The sequence below is a fragment of the Equus quagga genome, chromosome 3 (assembly GCF_021613505.1).
Source record: "Equus quagga isolate Etosha38 chromosome 3, UCLA_HA_Equagga_1.0, whole genome shotgun sequence".
Classification (NCBI taxonomy): domain Eukaryota; kingdom Metazoa; phylum Chordata; class Mammalia; order Perissodactyla; family Equidae; genus Equus; species Equus quagga.
The window spans coordinates 105,154,707-105,171,753 of NC_060269.1; the positions used below are offsets into that span (position 1 = coordinate 105,154,707).

The 17,047-nt window shown below is 35.6% G+C and overlaps 1 protein-coding gene across 6 annotated transcripts in view; it reads left to right on the forward strand.

Annotated features, from left to right (window-relative positions):
- Positions 1–17,047, forward strand: part of EPHA5 (EPH receptor A5) — a 329,244-nt gene that overhangs the window by 172,805 nt on the left and 139,392 nt on the right. For 4 of the 6 annotated variants that reach the window (XM_046657571.1, XM_046657573.1, XM_046657572.1 and 1 more), the window contains exon 5: positions 615–950. The exons of the other annotated variants lie outside the window; for them this stretch is intronic. In XM_046657571.1, the coding sequence (XP_046513527.1) occupies positions 615–950 (336 nt within the window). The remainder of the gene's footprint in view (positions 1–614; positions 951–17,047) is intronic. 6 annotated transcript variants of the gene reach the window in all.

Genomic DNA, 17,047 nt, shown 5'->3' on the forward strand with positions numbered 1-17,047 from the left:
TGTAAATTCTAGTTCTTTCTTAACATATGAGGGAGGTTCCAAATTCTGTTGGTGATTTATCAGTAGATATGCAATTTATTTTGAGATGAGCTAAGGCTATTTTTTACTTGCTGCAGAATTTGCAGTCAAGGACCACACTGAAACATCCTTTTTTACCTGTACTCATTGCTTGGTAAATCCTTCATGTTTACTTCCTAGGTTTCAGGGTCAAGTATCAATGGGGGGTAATCAGTTCAATCCTTAAGGAGAATTTTTCCTTGGATTTGCCAAAGGACTTGCCACTTTTTGAATATGTAATTTTCTGTAACATTATTTTTGCATACATAATTTTACTCCATAATTCTTTATACACAAAGCAAAACTTCTGCTTCACCTGAAATAGTGTTAGAACAATGCCAAGTCATTTCTGCAGGATATAAATCCCACTATTGTCCCTACAAAACTATCACACGATTTTTCAAAGATTATTACAAATTCTTAACTCTCGTGTTCTCCCTTCTTAAAAGATTGATTGAAAATCTATTTTTTTCCTTCAGACCAGGGATTTGTGCAGTAAACAATGCCTAATTTTATCATCTTAAAATATGTTTTTCTTACTTTACTTTGCAAACCAGGACCCCCCTCAGCTCCTCGGAATGCCATCTCAAATGTTAATGAAACTAGTGTCTTTCTGGAATGGATTCCTCCTGCTGACACTGGTGGAAGGAAAGATGTGTCATATTATATTGCATGCAAGAAGTGCAACTCCCATGCAGGTGTGTGTGACGAGTGTGACGGTCATGTCAGGTACCTCCCCCAGCAAATCGGCCTGAAAAATACCTCTGTCATGATGGTGGATCTGCTCGCTCACACAAACTATACCTTTGAGATTGAGGCAGTGAATGGAGTGTCCGACCTGAGCCCAGGAGCCCGGCAGTATGTGTCTGTAAATGTAACCACAAATCAAGCAGGTAAGTGTGATGTCCAACCAAATCATGTACCCCAGACCAAGCTCTGTCAATTATCCCCTCAGCTGAGAGCGAAGTTGCCTGAGATCTGTGAGGGAACATCTCCTAAACCAGAGCGTTAAGATTTAAAGTAGAATACACCTCGGAATGCTTTTTTGGTTTTAAACATATAAAAGCTAAGGCTTTCTTAGCAGACACATGCATGGACAGAAAGAAAAAAATATGTTTTAATTGAATTTTTTCATTAAAAATACATTATTGGCTCAAATTCATTTGTAGCAAAAATTCTTTATCTTATAATTTCACACATTGAAATTATTATAGCTCAAATCTACATTTTTTGTTTACTTTGAGTCTTTTGTTAAATTCATTAATTTAGCATGTAATCAGGCAAATTTTATTTGCTTGTTTGTTTATCTGTTTGAATGGCACTATAGCCGAATTTTCTTTGCACATTGGAATAGGCTTTTCTTATTATTAATATTATTATTATAATAAAAATGCATGAAGTGAATTTTTCTTTGATAAATCCACTTATCAAAATTCAAATAACTATGAACTATTGTACAACCATATGAAAACACATCTATGTTTCATGTGAAGATCTTGGAATTGTTAGAGAATAATTTTTGGAAAGTAGAGAGCACAGTTCTGCTTGAGTTACTAATTCTCCCACAATTGTCCCTCAAATATTTAATTTTAAGTAAATCAGTATAGAGGGCTTCTTTCCTGGTAAAATAAAAACCAAAGATAAACTATGACTGAATTAATAATTCAACCTATCATGTGGCAAGAATCATTTAAAGCCTATGAGTAGTTTATAACTTGTTTTTGTCAACAGTAGGTATCTGGACGGGAGGAGGCATTAAACGTAACTTTCCTCTATTCCCTGGCCACAACTCTCAGTTCAAGGGTGTAAGCTTGTCACCTTGTTAGTACCTCAGGAGGACTTTGATTGGTGAGGACATCCTTGACAGCAGTACTCACAATGAAATAGGATATGTTTGACTGGATTGAGTTGAACTTAGTTCATATAATATTGGTATAAGTTTGTAGGTTGTGGAATGACTGGGTTGACAAGAGAATCCTGTTGGTAATCATGTCTTGGCCAACAAAATTTGAATTGTTGGATGTGTCAGGTAAATCAAGTGGTTGTCTGTTGAGAATAAGAAAATGCCTGCAGTTGAGTTCATAGTTGCTTCTAATTAATAAAACTGAGTGAAACATTCAAGAGTAGCACAGATGACACGAAGGTACTTGAATGATTCACTAAGAATCATTCTGAATGCTCTAGATGTTCTTAGCTATGTTGAATTCATTCCCACAACATTTTCTTTTTATTCGGTGAAAGAAAACATTGCACATATGTATGCCACTGTCCTCAATGAATCCTTTGTATTTTTTTCCATTTACTCCCAAACCTAGAGTGGAACTAATTAAAGTGCTAAAGAGCTGAAGAAGAACAGTGACAATTAAGTTTTCCTTCAGTATAGACTCAGCTGCGGGCAATACTAGTATATGTTGATTTTCCATCACAGTACCTAGATGTCACAAGTGTTCAATTAACGTGAACTGTCTTCCCACGTCAGAAAAATACTATCTTTAAATGTGTGATATCAGGCTTCTTGTGTAACGTCTTTCAACCTTACTTGGTTCTACATATGAATCTTCCGTTAACATATTGAAAGCATATTGAACAAGGACTATGAGTTGCATTCCTTTGGGAGGACATTTTCTAGCTTGCATAACATTAACTTCTTTGAAAGATATTTCTCTGATGAACTAGTTGTAGGAAATGACTGTTTATTTTTAAAATGAGGTGCTTAATAAATATTTGCTCTCATTGTCTTTGACCTTCTGGCCTGTTTAGATTGCAAAGTGTGTTTTTTGAACTATAAATACCTTAAATACCATGAAAGAATAATTTTCATCCAGCTGTTCAAGCCATGGCTATCATGTAAAACAAACATTTTATTCAGAACAGACATTTTATTGACTTTGGGTTGCTGCTTTTTTCCAAGTTCTCCACAGATTCGTACTGTCAAATCTCTGCAAACCTACTCAAAAAAATCAAAAGTAGGAGATTTTTCTCAGTCTCTGACATTCCAGACCAACTAAGTCTCAAGTTCCACAAAAATTGTTAACTTCAAGTAACTCCCAAAAAGTCTTAGATTTAATGCTACTATGGCTGGACATTTATCAATTTTCAACATTCTAGAAAGTAGCCTGCAGTAGTTGGTTTTCAAAGTCTAAATATTTTTTAAACATTAAATTGAAGAAAGTTATCTGTATCATATGTGGTTTTATATAAAAATTATTTCACCAGATTTTAAATTCATTTTCCATCTCCTCTAAGAAGTATTTTTTGAGAAGTGCATTTCTTTCCTAATTGATTTGTTTCAAATTTGTAATTTGTCCTGACATTTTCTGATTGACTTATTTTTTGTGAAATCAACACAAGGTATGAACCATCTAGATTCAAAATTATATTCAGAAAGTACAAAAAGAAAAATAGCAATATTTCAAGATGAGAATCTGGTGTTAAGCTAGGAACTGAAATTGATGAGGTAACCCTGGCTGATCAGTCTATAAAAGAAAATAATGATTTCATGCTGAGGATAGTGATTAAATGATTAATTTATGGATGTTTATACAGTATTTAGAACATTTTTCTAGCCATTATATCATTATGGAGTCTAGCATCTTGCTTTTGCAAGAAGTTGTCTGAATTTAAATGATACATTTTGCATGTAATTTAATAGTCAAGTCAAAATATAAAGTTTTAAGAAAAGCTAACCACTAGAATTAGTTGGAATTTATGGTCCTTGTAAAAGGCAGCAAGTAGTACTGAGGTTGACAGGAAAGAATCGTAAAATTGATGTGAGAGATTTTCATGGTCAAGAAAAATAAACACATATGAAGGAGAAAAAGCAAGAAAAAAGTAATTTAATGAAGGTAAAGGAATACTGTCTGTGAGGAAGGGGAAAATGATAGGAAAATAAAGTGTGAATATGTTAATTATGTAGAGAACTCTTAACAAATAGTCAAATTGCAAAGTGGATAAAATGATGGATATGCAAATGATACACTATTAAACTCTTAAACTTAGAAAACGAATAAAAGTCCTTGAGTTCTTCCAGTTTTTGAGTAAGTTTATGTCTTTCTTATACAATCCATTCTTTCAAAAAATTGGCTTACATATGGTAATCTTTCTTTGCAAAAAAAGTAGATTATTTACATGACAGCACTTCTGTTGTTCTTCTGTTTTATTCTTTAGGGCATCTAAAGTATGTATCTTCTGGATAGATGGATAGACAGACAGATAGAAGTAGATAAGAAAATATGTATATTTTATCCCAAGAAAGAATAAGCCCATTATAACAATAAACCAAAATTACTAATACTTTAATATGCAAAAGTAAAGCATCTTAATTCTGAGTTGAAATAGACCAAATTTTAATTGTTTTGAATTAGCCTTGAACTCTTGGACTCTTTCCTCATAGGGCTAGGTTGACATGACATCAGTTGCAAAGTACAGCAAATACTTTAGAGAGAATGTCGCCACTTGTTCCAGACTATCAAAAATATCTAAGCAAGAGGGACTCTATATTTTGATGGGTTTTATTTCTTGGTTCTTGCAAAGGCATTTGGGGGATGTGATAATCCCCTTTAATCAGATACTTTCAGTTTGATGCCATTCAAGTCATCGACCAGTGTGATTTGTCATAGGATATTGAGATGATCAGGGTTGCTGAAGACTAAATTCTGCTGTAAAGCTGAAATATGGAGGGACCATATTTAGCTGTATTTGTAATCACCACATGTATTGGTGATTAAATGCATTGCTGTTTGCCAAGACAAGTTTGTCTTCTACACAGACCAAATAAATAATTTAAATCTGTACATGTTCCTAACCCCCCACCCTTTATTCTTCCATGTTTTTTATGGTGGCACTAATCACTGCCACCTACAGATGCCCTTACAGATACAATAAAGATTTGTGTTGATTCCTGTGGTAGGAGGGAGATAATTTCAGATTGGTCATTACTACAGTTTTACACCTTTTACTTCATGGGCCTCAGAGACAAGAGGGATTACTTCCAGTTGCAGAGTAAATCTTCTAAATATATACCAGTGATCTGGTGAAATAATCAAAGGATAGAATGGAGGGATCACTGTGACATTTGTAATATGGGCTCAGGACAAAATCTCATTCGTCACATTACCCCCAGGGCCTCCACTCAGATCAATGTTTCTTAGTGGTATTCTGGATGCACATTAGCTCAGAGGCATTGTTCAATAGTCTTTGAATTTCCCCCTACCCCCCATTTATTTAGAAATGGCCAGAGATACTTTTCAGAAAAGCTAAAAGGAACATCTACAATATTAATAGATGTGACTATTGCATGGTCCTTCTGTAAAGGCAATCAACTCTCTCTTCCTTGAAGGGGCTATGGGGTGAGTAAACTAACTCAGTTCTGGGAATTGATGCGAGATCATGACTAGGTGGCTAAATTTTGATTGTATTTCTCAGACCTTGATGTCGTTGGTGGTACAGATCAAATGGCCTATTATTTCGGTCTGTGAATGCCAGAGTACTAGACTGTTTACCATTCAAATCCTGCTGCCTGTTATGAAATCCATGCCCAACTTCCTTCCAGTGGTAAAGTGCTGCTACTTGGCCTCTACCACACCTGAACCCTAAAGAAACCAGGAAATCATTTCACTGGGGCTTCAACCTCTCTGTTCTCAAGTATAGAGAACAGAATTTATAGACATTTTATTTATAAAGGTGTCACTGTCCTCATCAATTTATTTCTCATCATTATCTTTTTAAAGAAAGTGTCTCCTGAGTCCTGGCTGAAGATGTAATAAGTGGGTAGTTTCATAGGTCTTGAAGAATAACTCAACTTTAACATTCCTATTTCAGCAGGTCATTTAATCCCTTCTACATTAAAAGGACGAATTCCTGGTATCTGAACTTTATCTAACGTAGGCCACCTTTCGGTCCAGATTTTGGTGAACTAGTTGAAGAAGCATTTAGCAGTTGTGCCAACTACCTGGAGAAGCACAACAAATCCAAAATCTCTAATCATGCATTTATACCAGCTTGAATTAAATTGTTTCTCACTCCTATGTAAGAAACACATAAAATCCATTTTCACACATATTTCCTATGCTTTTACAGATTTAAGTTTTAGAATATTGTGAGTCTCTTGTTCAAGTAGCTTCTTGTCTCCAGTATTGACTTGATAATTGGCTCCCAAGAGGATGCTGGGATCTTGACTTCAGATGGAGTAATAGGTTTGGGCAGGAGGAGAATTGCTTCCTTCTGTCAGTTAACGATCTTAGATAAGGTGTGGACTTGGTATTGAAGACGTGAAGGAACAGCTTCCTCAGTCAGGTGTGGAGCAGCTGAATCTGATAGCAAGAGAGACTCTGTAAGTTTTAGAAATTGAGAATATTTTGAGTCATCTGAATTCTCCCACATGTCTGCATTCCAATGCTCAGGAGTGCACTTTTTTCCCGATCAGTGACCTCATTTTCTCACAAGGCAAGGAAGTAAATTCAATCATCTTTGTAATTCAGGAATTCTGTGGAATAAGACATGGATTTTGATGTGCGACTCTGTCATCCTTTTCACTGTAAGAGAACGTGAGATACTTATGGCCTGGAGACAAATCATCTCAATATAACTGGAACTGAGAATTTAAATTTTGAGCTGCTTATGTTATTTCTTTAAATTCTGCAGTGCAGTTAGACACAGCCATTCCTCCTTACATTTGTTGTATTTTTCATTCTTTTATACTACTAAAACAGCTGGAATTTAGTCACTATTATCTTCAAGAAGTGCTGTGAGTTGACCACAGCTGATGAGACAGATGCCACTATATGCCAGGCATTGTTAGGTTATCATCTTTTAATACTAAATAGGACCTTGCCACTTTGAAATATGAACAGTTAAATCATTAATTCTATATTCCCATTCCCTTAAAAGACTGTTGCCTGCAATGCTTCTCTTTGGGGAAGTTTTTTTGTTTTTAATGTCTGTTTTCTTAGTTTCAAACAAAACCTACTCTGGCTAGCTTAAACAGAAAGAACCTTTAATAAAGATTTTTAAGTGATTTGTACAATTATTGAGAAGAATAGATTCAAAGATTAGAGGCTAGGTTTCCAGGAGAAACTCCCGACACTACTACAGATCTGGCCTGATGAAGCGAAACATTGCCGTTGTCGCTGCCAAGCCGTAAATGTCAGGCACTGGACTTTATTGCAATTGTTACTGTTGCTAGTGGTATTGCTACTTCTGAATCTCAAAGCTGAAGCTACTGAAAAATCTTCAGTATTGAAGATTCGGTATGCAAATATTCATATTTTGCTGCCATCCTCACCAGCAGAAAGCAAAATATGAGAACTTCATCAAGAGCCTGGTTTCCTAAGTTGCCTGTTTGAATCAATATCTTGCCTGGGCAAGTCTGTTCAATGAATCTAGAGCCAAGTACATTTGTCCTAGAAGAGAGGGACCTGGATGTTTCTGAGTTCTGATTTCTATATTGGAGAGACAAGGTTCATTACCTGAGTTTTATAAATATATAAAGGACATTCAAACTATGATATCCAATGAATTGTTCAAATCTGAATGAAAATTTCCCTGCATACATTGTTAAGTTATCTCTAACATTTTTGGAAAATCTGTTTTTTCAAGTAATTAAGATTTGTCTGTCCTATCTCTCTCTTTCCCTCCCTCCTTCCTTCCTTCTTTTTTTGTTCTTTCTTTCCTTCATTCCACATATTTTTTGTATTTCAGGTGTTGAGGGTTGAGTTAATAATATGCCTCGGGCCAGCCTGGTGGCGCAGTGGTTAAGTGCGCACGTTCCGCTTCTGGGCAGCCCCGGGTTCACCGGTTCGGATCCCGGGTGCAGACATGGCACCACTTGGCAAGCCATGCTGTGGCAGGCATCCCGCATATAAAGTGGAGGAAGATGGGCACAGATGTTAGCTCAGGGCCAGTCTTCCTCATCAAAAAGAGGAGGATTGGCAGCAGATGTTAGCTCAGGGCTGATCTTCCTCAAAAAAAAAAATAATAATAATAATATGCCTCAACTCATGGCATATTACCATCTTTGAACTATTCAAGACCCTCACCTGGTTTATATATTTTCTTATGCACCACTTTTATCCCAAATCCATTTGCCATTTCTCTACACTAAACAGCAGCCTTTTTATATGTTGTTTATTTTTATTCATAAATTTTCTAATTAAATGTTTACTTAATATTGCATATATAAGCTTTTAATTTAATTTAATGATTATATTAAATATCTCATTCTGTGTACTAATTTTTTTCATCATAATCAATGCATTTTGTAGATCCACCTGTGTTGCTTTTGGCCATGTAATGTGCTGCTATACCTGTTATACTTCCAGTATACTTTACGTATCAACTCACCCAGTAATAGAGGCCCATTCTCTGACTACCTAATTTACGAGCATTCTTTATTCATTTTAAAGCCCTATTGAAGTGATTTTCATTCAGTATACACAAATATTATTTTATAAAAAAAGAAAGGAAAACAAAAAAACTAGTAGACCACATTTTCAGCTATATTGCCATTTCCCTACATGATGTACCTAATATAGTTTTATTGTCTTCAGAATGAAATGAGCCAGTAGAAACTGTGTTTTCTTGAATCTGTTATGTAGAGCAACAGATAGTATATTGATTGAATTTCTAGACTGTGGAGCCAGATTTTCTGGTTTCCCCACTGTCTCTGCCACTTACTAGCTGTGTGACATGGGTGAGTTACTTAAACTTCCCAGAACCTCAGTTTTTCCATTTGTAAAATGGAAAAATTAGTGATAGCTATGACACAGGATGGTTATGAAGATTAAATATGTTGATATCTACAAAACAATCAGTGGAATGCCTACATGTAATAAGGTATTAATAAATATTACTATAGCAGTATTTAAAAAACCTTTCAATAATATTCTAAATAGTGTGAGTCCGTGGAAGAAACTATGGGAAAAATAGGTTTGAGGCTTTTTGAGCACTATACGTATAGAAAAACTCATTGGTGCGGTAAAATGGAAAGAGGAAAAACATTCAAAAGTGAAAAATAATGTATGGAACCACTGATTCTACAGATAACAAAAGCATTGCTGCAAACTTGCAGGAGCAAACCAAGAAACTTCATTTTCCAAAGGTGACTATCCTCAATGATTTCTTAAAACACTGAGTTTTATATTAACATTGAAGTTCTTCTAATTTTGATAAGATATCTAGAGCAATAACACAAAGAAACAAGAGAATAATAACATGAAAGAGCAAAAAGGGAAAAGAAAGTATTTTGTATATGGAAAATAGACACAATTTTCATTTTCACCAAAATATATTTGGAAAAAATACAAATTTTCTTAACTGCAGCATTTTTGTGTGTGGGTAGATATTAATTTGGTCGATTATTAAAGTTGCTAAGGAAATATGTCTAGAGACAAATGTTTTGTTTAATTATATATCGTGACTATCTCTACATTGGCCTCACACTGATGCTTCTGTGACCAGATTAGTGTCCTGATTATGGCTGCCAACAACAAGCTTTTAATTTTGCCAACCGAAGCTGCTTGTCTACATTGAATCTTGGCTTAAGGGAAGTGCAAGTTCTGTACTTGTTCCTCTGCCTATTTGCTGTTTTGGAAACACAGTTCAAAGATGGGACTCTAAGCCGATGACTTTGTCCATAATTTGTCTCTGCTTTATTTAATAAGGATTGGCGGATAGGGTGGAATATTTTTAGAAGCCATCAAACCCTTATTTGGTTCAATGACTTTCGAATCTTGCTAGAGACTCATCCGGTTTCTAAAAAGGCACTTCAGGATCTTCTTTTCCTTCTATTTCTCCCTTCTACCTATTGTGGTAACAATGCCAGAGACAATGGTGGCCAGCATATTTTAGCATTTATTGCATGCACATTGCAATATGAAGAACTTTATTTGCGTTTTCTTATTTGATCCTAGCAATGTCCTCATGACATAATATTATTATTATTCCCATTTTTAGGATGAAGAAACTGAAGTTTAAAGATGTGACGTGATTTGCCCAAGGTCACAAATCTAGTAAGTGAGGGAATAGGAATCAAAACCAAGGCATTCTGACTCCAGAGCCAATATGCTCTGAATCACTAGTGAATATTGCTCATGCTATTTCCTCTACCTGAAGCCTATTTCTTAAGTCATTGTCCTAGATAGCTCGGTCTTCAGATCCACCTTAATTGCTGCTTCCTTGAGAAAGCTTTCTCTGCTCTCCAGTTGGGGCCTGCTTCTCTAACATAACCTGGAGCACAAGGCACTATCACTATTTGCTCTCTTGTCTGTTTTTCTGGTATCTTTCCCTGGGGGTCACAACAGTGCCTGGCACCTGTGTTTGGTAAAGTACTTCATAAATGAATGAGTTTGATGGTTTCTCTATTATTCAAATCAGTGTTATAATTCCAGTCACTGGTAGCGATGTTGATGTGTAATGTGTTTTAAAGATTTTTGGAGGTCTTCACATAATTCTGCGCCAAATTTTTGTTTCCTTGCTTATGTTGCGTTTAGCCTTTTTTTTTTTTTTTAAAGATCCAGACACAGAACCTTAATTGTAATTCATAGGAATTACATATATAGAAATTAGGTTTTTCAGATCTATGAAACAAGACTTTATTATTTAAAGTCTGCTGCTTAGCTGGCCTTCCTACTTTCTTAATCTCTCTTCTTTTGACACTGTAATCTTGACAAAAGGATTCACTGAGAGTTACTGAACCCATTCTAGACAGGATTTTTGTATAATGGTGACTGTGCTGTTTAAGGGCAATGCATGCTGTTTTTAATCTTCAATGTGTTTAAGAATTACTTACTCATGGACTCCACACTCTGAATTTGTGATTCAGTATTTCCAAGAGAGGACCCAAGAATCTCATGTTTTAACACACACACACACACACACACACACACACACTCACCGCCAGTGATTCTGCTGCAAGGTGTGTTTGACCCACATTTTGAGAAAAATTGCACTTGCAGGACATTCTGATATTTCTTTCCTATCCTTCTGCTCTAGGGAAATGGTGACAACTTTTAATCAGGTTTGTTTGATGTTGCTTTTCCAAAAGCTTTCCACAAAATACCTGCTGACAGTCTGTTTTTACATCAGCAATGATTTTGTTAATACTATTCTCTTTCCCTCTAACCTGGGTACTCTGTTCTTCCCACTGCTCACCTGGAAGCTAGTTTTACACTCTGCCCTTTTGTGTCAGTTCTGGTTTCAGATTGATTCCCTGTTCAACAGAAACATGGTCAAGGATCCATTTCCTGTGTGAACCATCAAACATTCTTGTGGCTCAGCTCAGAATCAGAGCATCTCAGCAGTTGAACTATTCAATCATTCATCTCATTGGCATGTATGCTATGAACTTCTTTGCGTAAAGATGCATATTGTAAATTGATATGCATAGAATATCAATTTGTTTAAAACCTCGCTCTGAAGTGCCGTTGCCCTTTATTACTAGTCCTTGAGAACAAAGTTCTCAAAGTATTCTCAATGGCCTGGTGTCATGTAAATCTTTTTAGTGTGCTCTTTAGATGTAGTATAATAGGGAAACCACAGATGCAAAGTCATATTTAAGTCAAGCATGTGTATGAGTCCTCTATTAGGTTCTAAATGAAGTTTACTTAGAATACTGAAACTTTTTTTTGCATAGCCTATTAAAATGACTTGTTCATGTGATTTTCCTGAAATTGGTTGCCATGCATTCAACACCAAGTATTTATTCAGCACCTCCTGAATTCATTATACTCTATTGAGCGTTCTGAAAGATACAAAAATAGTTGAAGGCATGCTCCATCCTTAAAGGATTTTATTTTCTCACTGAAGAATTAAAGAATTGAAGAATAAAGTCTAATAAAGTAAAACAATTAGAAAGGAATTAATGACAGTTTGGGTATTAAGTTCAGCAGCAACAGCATCAAATTCATTATCTTTGAATGATGATAGGGATTGACTTGTTGACTTCACATTATCATTTTTTTCTCTCTATTTTGCCTCCTTTATCACATGTACATGTTAATAGAGGCATTCATTCGAATCCACTTAGTCATGATAAACAGTTTCGTTTATTAAATATAGATGTTAAACCAATTTGTAACCACCCTTATGTCTATTTAAATGGGCATGGCTTGTTTGGTAAACATCAATACTGGCATAATCAATCTTTACTGATAATGACCTATTGTTGAATGATATATACAAAATGAAATAAGAAAAGAAATATCTTAAGATTGTATGAGTATTGGGAGCATTTTCATTTACTCTGTTATATCTAATTTTACTAATAATTGACAGTCCGTTTGACACATTATTGAAATACAGTCAGAATAAATTACCTATTTTGTAGCTTGGCACAAAGACACCAGTATCTTTTTTATCAAAACAAGCATCTAGGGGCTGGCCTGGTGGCGAAGCAGTTAAGTTCGCACATTCTGCTTTGGCCATCTAGGGTTTACAGGTTCAGATCCCAGGTGCGAACATGGCTCCACTTGGCAAGCCATGCTGTGGTAAGCTTGCCACATATAAAGTAGAAGAAGATGGGCACAGATGTTAACTCAGGGCCAGTCTTCCTCAGCAAAAAGAGGAGGAGTGGCAGATGTTAGCTCAGGGCTAGTCTTCCTCAAAAAAAAAAAAAAAAGAAAAACATCCAAGCATCTAGCTTGAGGAATTTTTTTGAAGATGTGAAATTTTTTCCCATTAAACAAAATATACTTTAAATGCTGGCTTTTTGATCTTACTTTTTACAAATTTTCCTCCATTAGTAGGAAAAGAGAGGCTAGTTTATTTAATCTTCAAGTCTAGAAGGCCTGAGGATAAGACCTATATTGCAAATTAATGTTTAAATTCTGACTCAAGCAATGATTTCCTTTAGACTTGTGGTATGAACCAAATACAAATACAGTGTTATTCCAACAGTGCAGTTTCTTTGCTTTAGTTATGTTTACCTATTTAAAGTACAGAAATTTAGAGAATCTGTATCTATTTTTTTAAATAATCTATATTTTTTCCCTAATAAAACAGTAAGTGACACTTGAAGATGAAAACTCTCATTATCCTATAAATTATTAGTCTTTTAGGTTATAATTCCTGTTATCAACAGTCTACTCATATTAACGCCTCCCTTGTTAGTACTTAGACTTAATCCTAGATATGCTATAGATATAAGGAAGTACTTCCATTTCAGAAACAATAAACAAACTTTGTTTCTAAAGAGTAAATTTGTAGTGTTTTTAAGTTACAATGGTAGTGATGGGAGTGTTGGTAGTTTAGTGCTTTATTTATTTTTGTTTTTGTCCCCTTTAGACAATTAAAATTTATGTATGAGAATAAAAGGATTCAAAGATTGGATGAATAATGTTTAACATTTTAACGTGCTGATATTAGTACTCTCAGAGGGATGCTAGACATTCAGCTGTTCATGGAATTTGCGCCTATTTTTCTAGGAATTAGGACTGGAAACATTAGTGTCTTGCCCCTAAAACTGTGAAATCACACACTTACATATTTGTTAGGGACTGTGTTCCTTAATGTCATGTAGTCTGACTTTGTCTGTACTTTTTAAAGCACTGTCATTATTTCCAGCCCTCCCATTACTTTATCTCCTTTAAAGAAAAAATCTGACACTCTGTGTCACTGTGCTGCCTTTAATGGAGAGAGAGAATATTCAGGAACTTGGTTATTACAAGACAACAGAGAAAATAAGCGTTCTATTATTATGTGTTTCGAAAATCCCTGATAGGCTTCTCCAGTTACGTCCACGTGAGATGAGGTTCTTGGGCTCAAAATTGTATAACCTTTTCTAAGAACTAACTATTTTGCCTTGGAAAACAACTATTGTTTAATTTGTTAGGAAATCACATAAATGGTGCAACTGGACTCTGGTTTAACAACAATCCTCCCTCATTTGATTTTATTTTATTTTTTGTCTCAGTAATGTGAATAGTTTTTTCATATTTAATCAGAATCCATCTTAAAATTCTTGATTAAATACTCTTTAAACTTATTTTAAAGATGCTGACAAAAATGATAATTATGATTATAGTAAAAACGTGCATCACCCTGTGCCAATTTGTTCTAATTTTATAGAGATATGCTAACTAAATTTCTCATCAAGATATCTAAGTTATTTTTGGTGAAATTGGAAATAGAGACAAAATTTGCCTTTATCCCTGAATCTTGTCCTTTTTCCCAAATAGCTGTTAAATAGCCTTTACATTCCTCACCTGCATCCAATCCAGGCCTTTTGTTCTGAGAAACTAAAGATAACTCAGATTTCATCCAATTCAACCCTGCTCTTGTGTTTTTAATTCTCCTAAACTGTCATTTTTTTCTTACATGATATTTTCTAAAATACAATAATAAAAAGGATCATTCATTATTTTATTTACTCCTCACACCAACTCATTGAAGTATGTAAATTGTATCCTTATTTTGCCCACAATTAGCAGACTAGAGATTTAACTTCATGGGTTTCTGACTCTACAGCAGCCAAGAAGCTGAAGGTAACATGAATGTACTTAAATAATACAGAGAATAGATTTTATTATTGAAAGGTACCAGTTTCAGGAACAGTTTGATCATAGATCTGGCTCCATTTGAGATTTGTACAGCTTGGTCCTCTTCTGGGTCTTCTTTGACTCAAGATGGAATTCTCCCATGATGGCAAAATGGTTGTAGTAATTCTAGACCTTATAGGCGTACAGCACATTATACCAGAAGGAGAGAAAAAAATCTCTTCCTCCATATATCAACTATAATTTCACTTACAAAGTCCAGTTTGGGAGAGTGCATACCATTGAACCTATCACTGTGATGAGGGCGTAGGAATAAACCAGCTGACTCATATCCCATGGACCTCCCCAAGGTCCTCCCAAGGACCCAGATGTAGAGTCAATCCCATCAAAATTCTGACACTGTAGCACAACAGAGGATAGATGGCATGGATTTGGGGACTAGAACTCAGCTTGTTTGGTGCCCATGTGCGGTATTCTTTGTTCTAATCCATAAATGTTTTGTGAAAGGTTGTCTATTAGCATTTTAAATGTCTTCATGAGTAAAATCCCAGCCCTCCTCTTTTTCAAAATTTCTTCTTTGGCTATTTTTTGCAGTTTATTTTCTAAATTATTTTATTCATCCTACTAATTTGTACATTTTTTATTCCTCAAAGTTCTGGCCTTTTTTCTTCTCACTTAGAAAGAAAAAGTTATGATGTTTCATTCCATAAGCATGCTTGGCTATGAGCTCTGTAGCAAACCACTCCAAAACTCAGTGACCTAAAATAATAACAATTTATCTTTGCTCATGATTCCCATGTATGCTAGATCTTCCCTCCTGCCCCAGCTTTCTCACTCATCCATATACAGGTAGCTGGACTTTGGTTAGGTGACTGTATTAGTTTCCTACGGCTGTTGTAAAAAAATTAACACAAATTTAATGGCTTGACCAACATAAAAGTATTATCATAAAGTTCTGTAAGTTAGAGTCCAACAAGGGTCTCATTGAGCTAAATCAAAGCGTGTCTGCCAGGCCGTGCTCCTTTTTTGTGGCTCTAGAAAAGAACTGATTTCCTTGTCTTTAAACCTTCTAGAGGATGCCTGCATTCTTTAGCTAGTAGGATCCTCTTTCCAACTTCAAATGCGTCAATGGTAGCTCAAGTCCTTTTTGCATTGCCTTACCCTGACTTCTCCTGTCTCCCTCTTCAGTTTTATGTAAGTTTACGATTACATTGGATCTACCCAGGTAACCCAGGATAATCTCCTTATCTGCTGATTCAACCTGCAGTCTGTCTCTTTGTTGAAGTCAGGTTTCCAAGAAAAATATCACATTATCACATTCATTGCTTTCTACTAGCAGAAACAAGTCAAAGGGCCAGTCACCTCAAGACTTGGCAGTCACCCTGATGATTTATTCTCTGATGGTTTATTCTGAGCATGCAAACTCTCTTTTGCTTTCTGGCCTTCATATATACTGTTCTGATTGGCTAGCATCCCACCATCTTTCCCTTGCTCATCCTACTGAGTGGAAGACAAATTAATCTCTTTATATTTTGGTTTGTTATGGATGTTGTCTGTTGGGAAATGTTGGTAAACAAATGGGAGAGTCCAATTGTGCATTGCTTTTTACCACCTCTTTTATATATTTTTAAATAACTATCTTATTTGTCTCATTTGTCATGAAGGGGCTGTTGCTTTTGTGTGTCTCATTTCTGCTTTCTGTTCCTGGATGTAGGAAATATGTGGGGAATTAATGTGGACAATTATAGGCTTAAGTACACTGGGGTGGCTTGCTTAGAAGGAACGGGAAGTGCTATGGAAAGGATGCTTCCATCCTGACTAAACATCTAACTTTAATAACAGGACTGCTGTCACCTAAGAGCTTAAGGAAAAGAAACAACCTAGACAAAGAGTCTATGTTTACAATCAGATATTACCAGGTACTGTTTGAGTTACTGTAATCTTGGAGTCCTTTTTGATGCTTTTCCCCACTCACATCCCACATCCAACCATCACTAAATCCTAACTATTTTATACCTAAATGAATCTATAATTCAGTTATTTCTCACCCATTCCATTGCTAATGCTTTGATCCAAACCACCATTAGGTTGTAACTAAATTATTACAACGCTCTCCTAATTAATCCCCTTGTTTTCTGTTTTGGACCTCTACAGTTTATTTTCCACATAGAAAGGGGATCTCTTAAAATATGTCAAATGATGTCACATTCCTGCTCAAAATCCTCGAATGACTCCCCATCTTGCTCAGAGTAAAAGACCTACAGGATCTGGACCTTTCTCACTTCTTTGGCTGACATCTCCCATTACTTTCTCACTCACTCACTTTGCCATGTACACTTGCCTCCTTGCTAAGCATTGAACTTCCCAGCTGTACCAGTCTCAGGACTTTTATACTTGCAGTTACTTCTGCCCACAAACATCTTTCCCCAAATATCCACGTATCTTCCTACCTTGGCTTCATAAATGTCTTTTGCTCAAATATCTTTTCAAAAGTGTTTCCT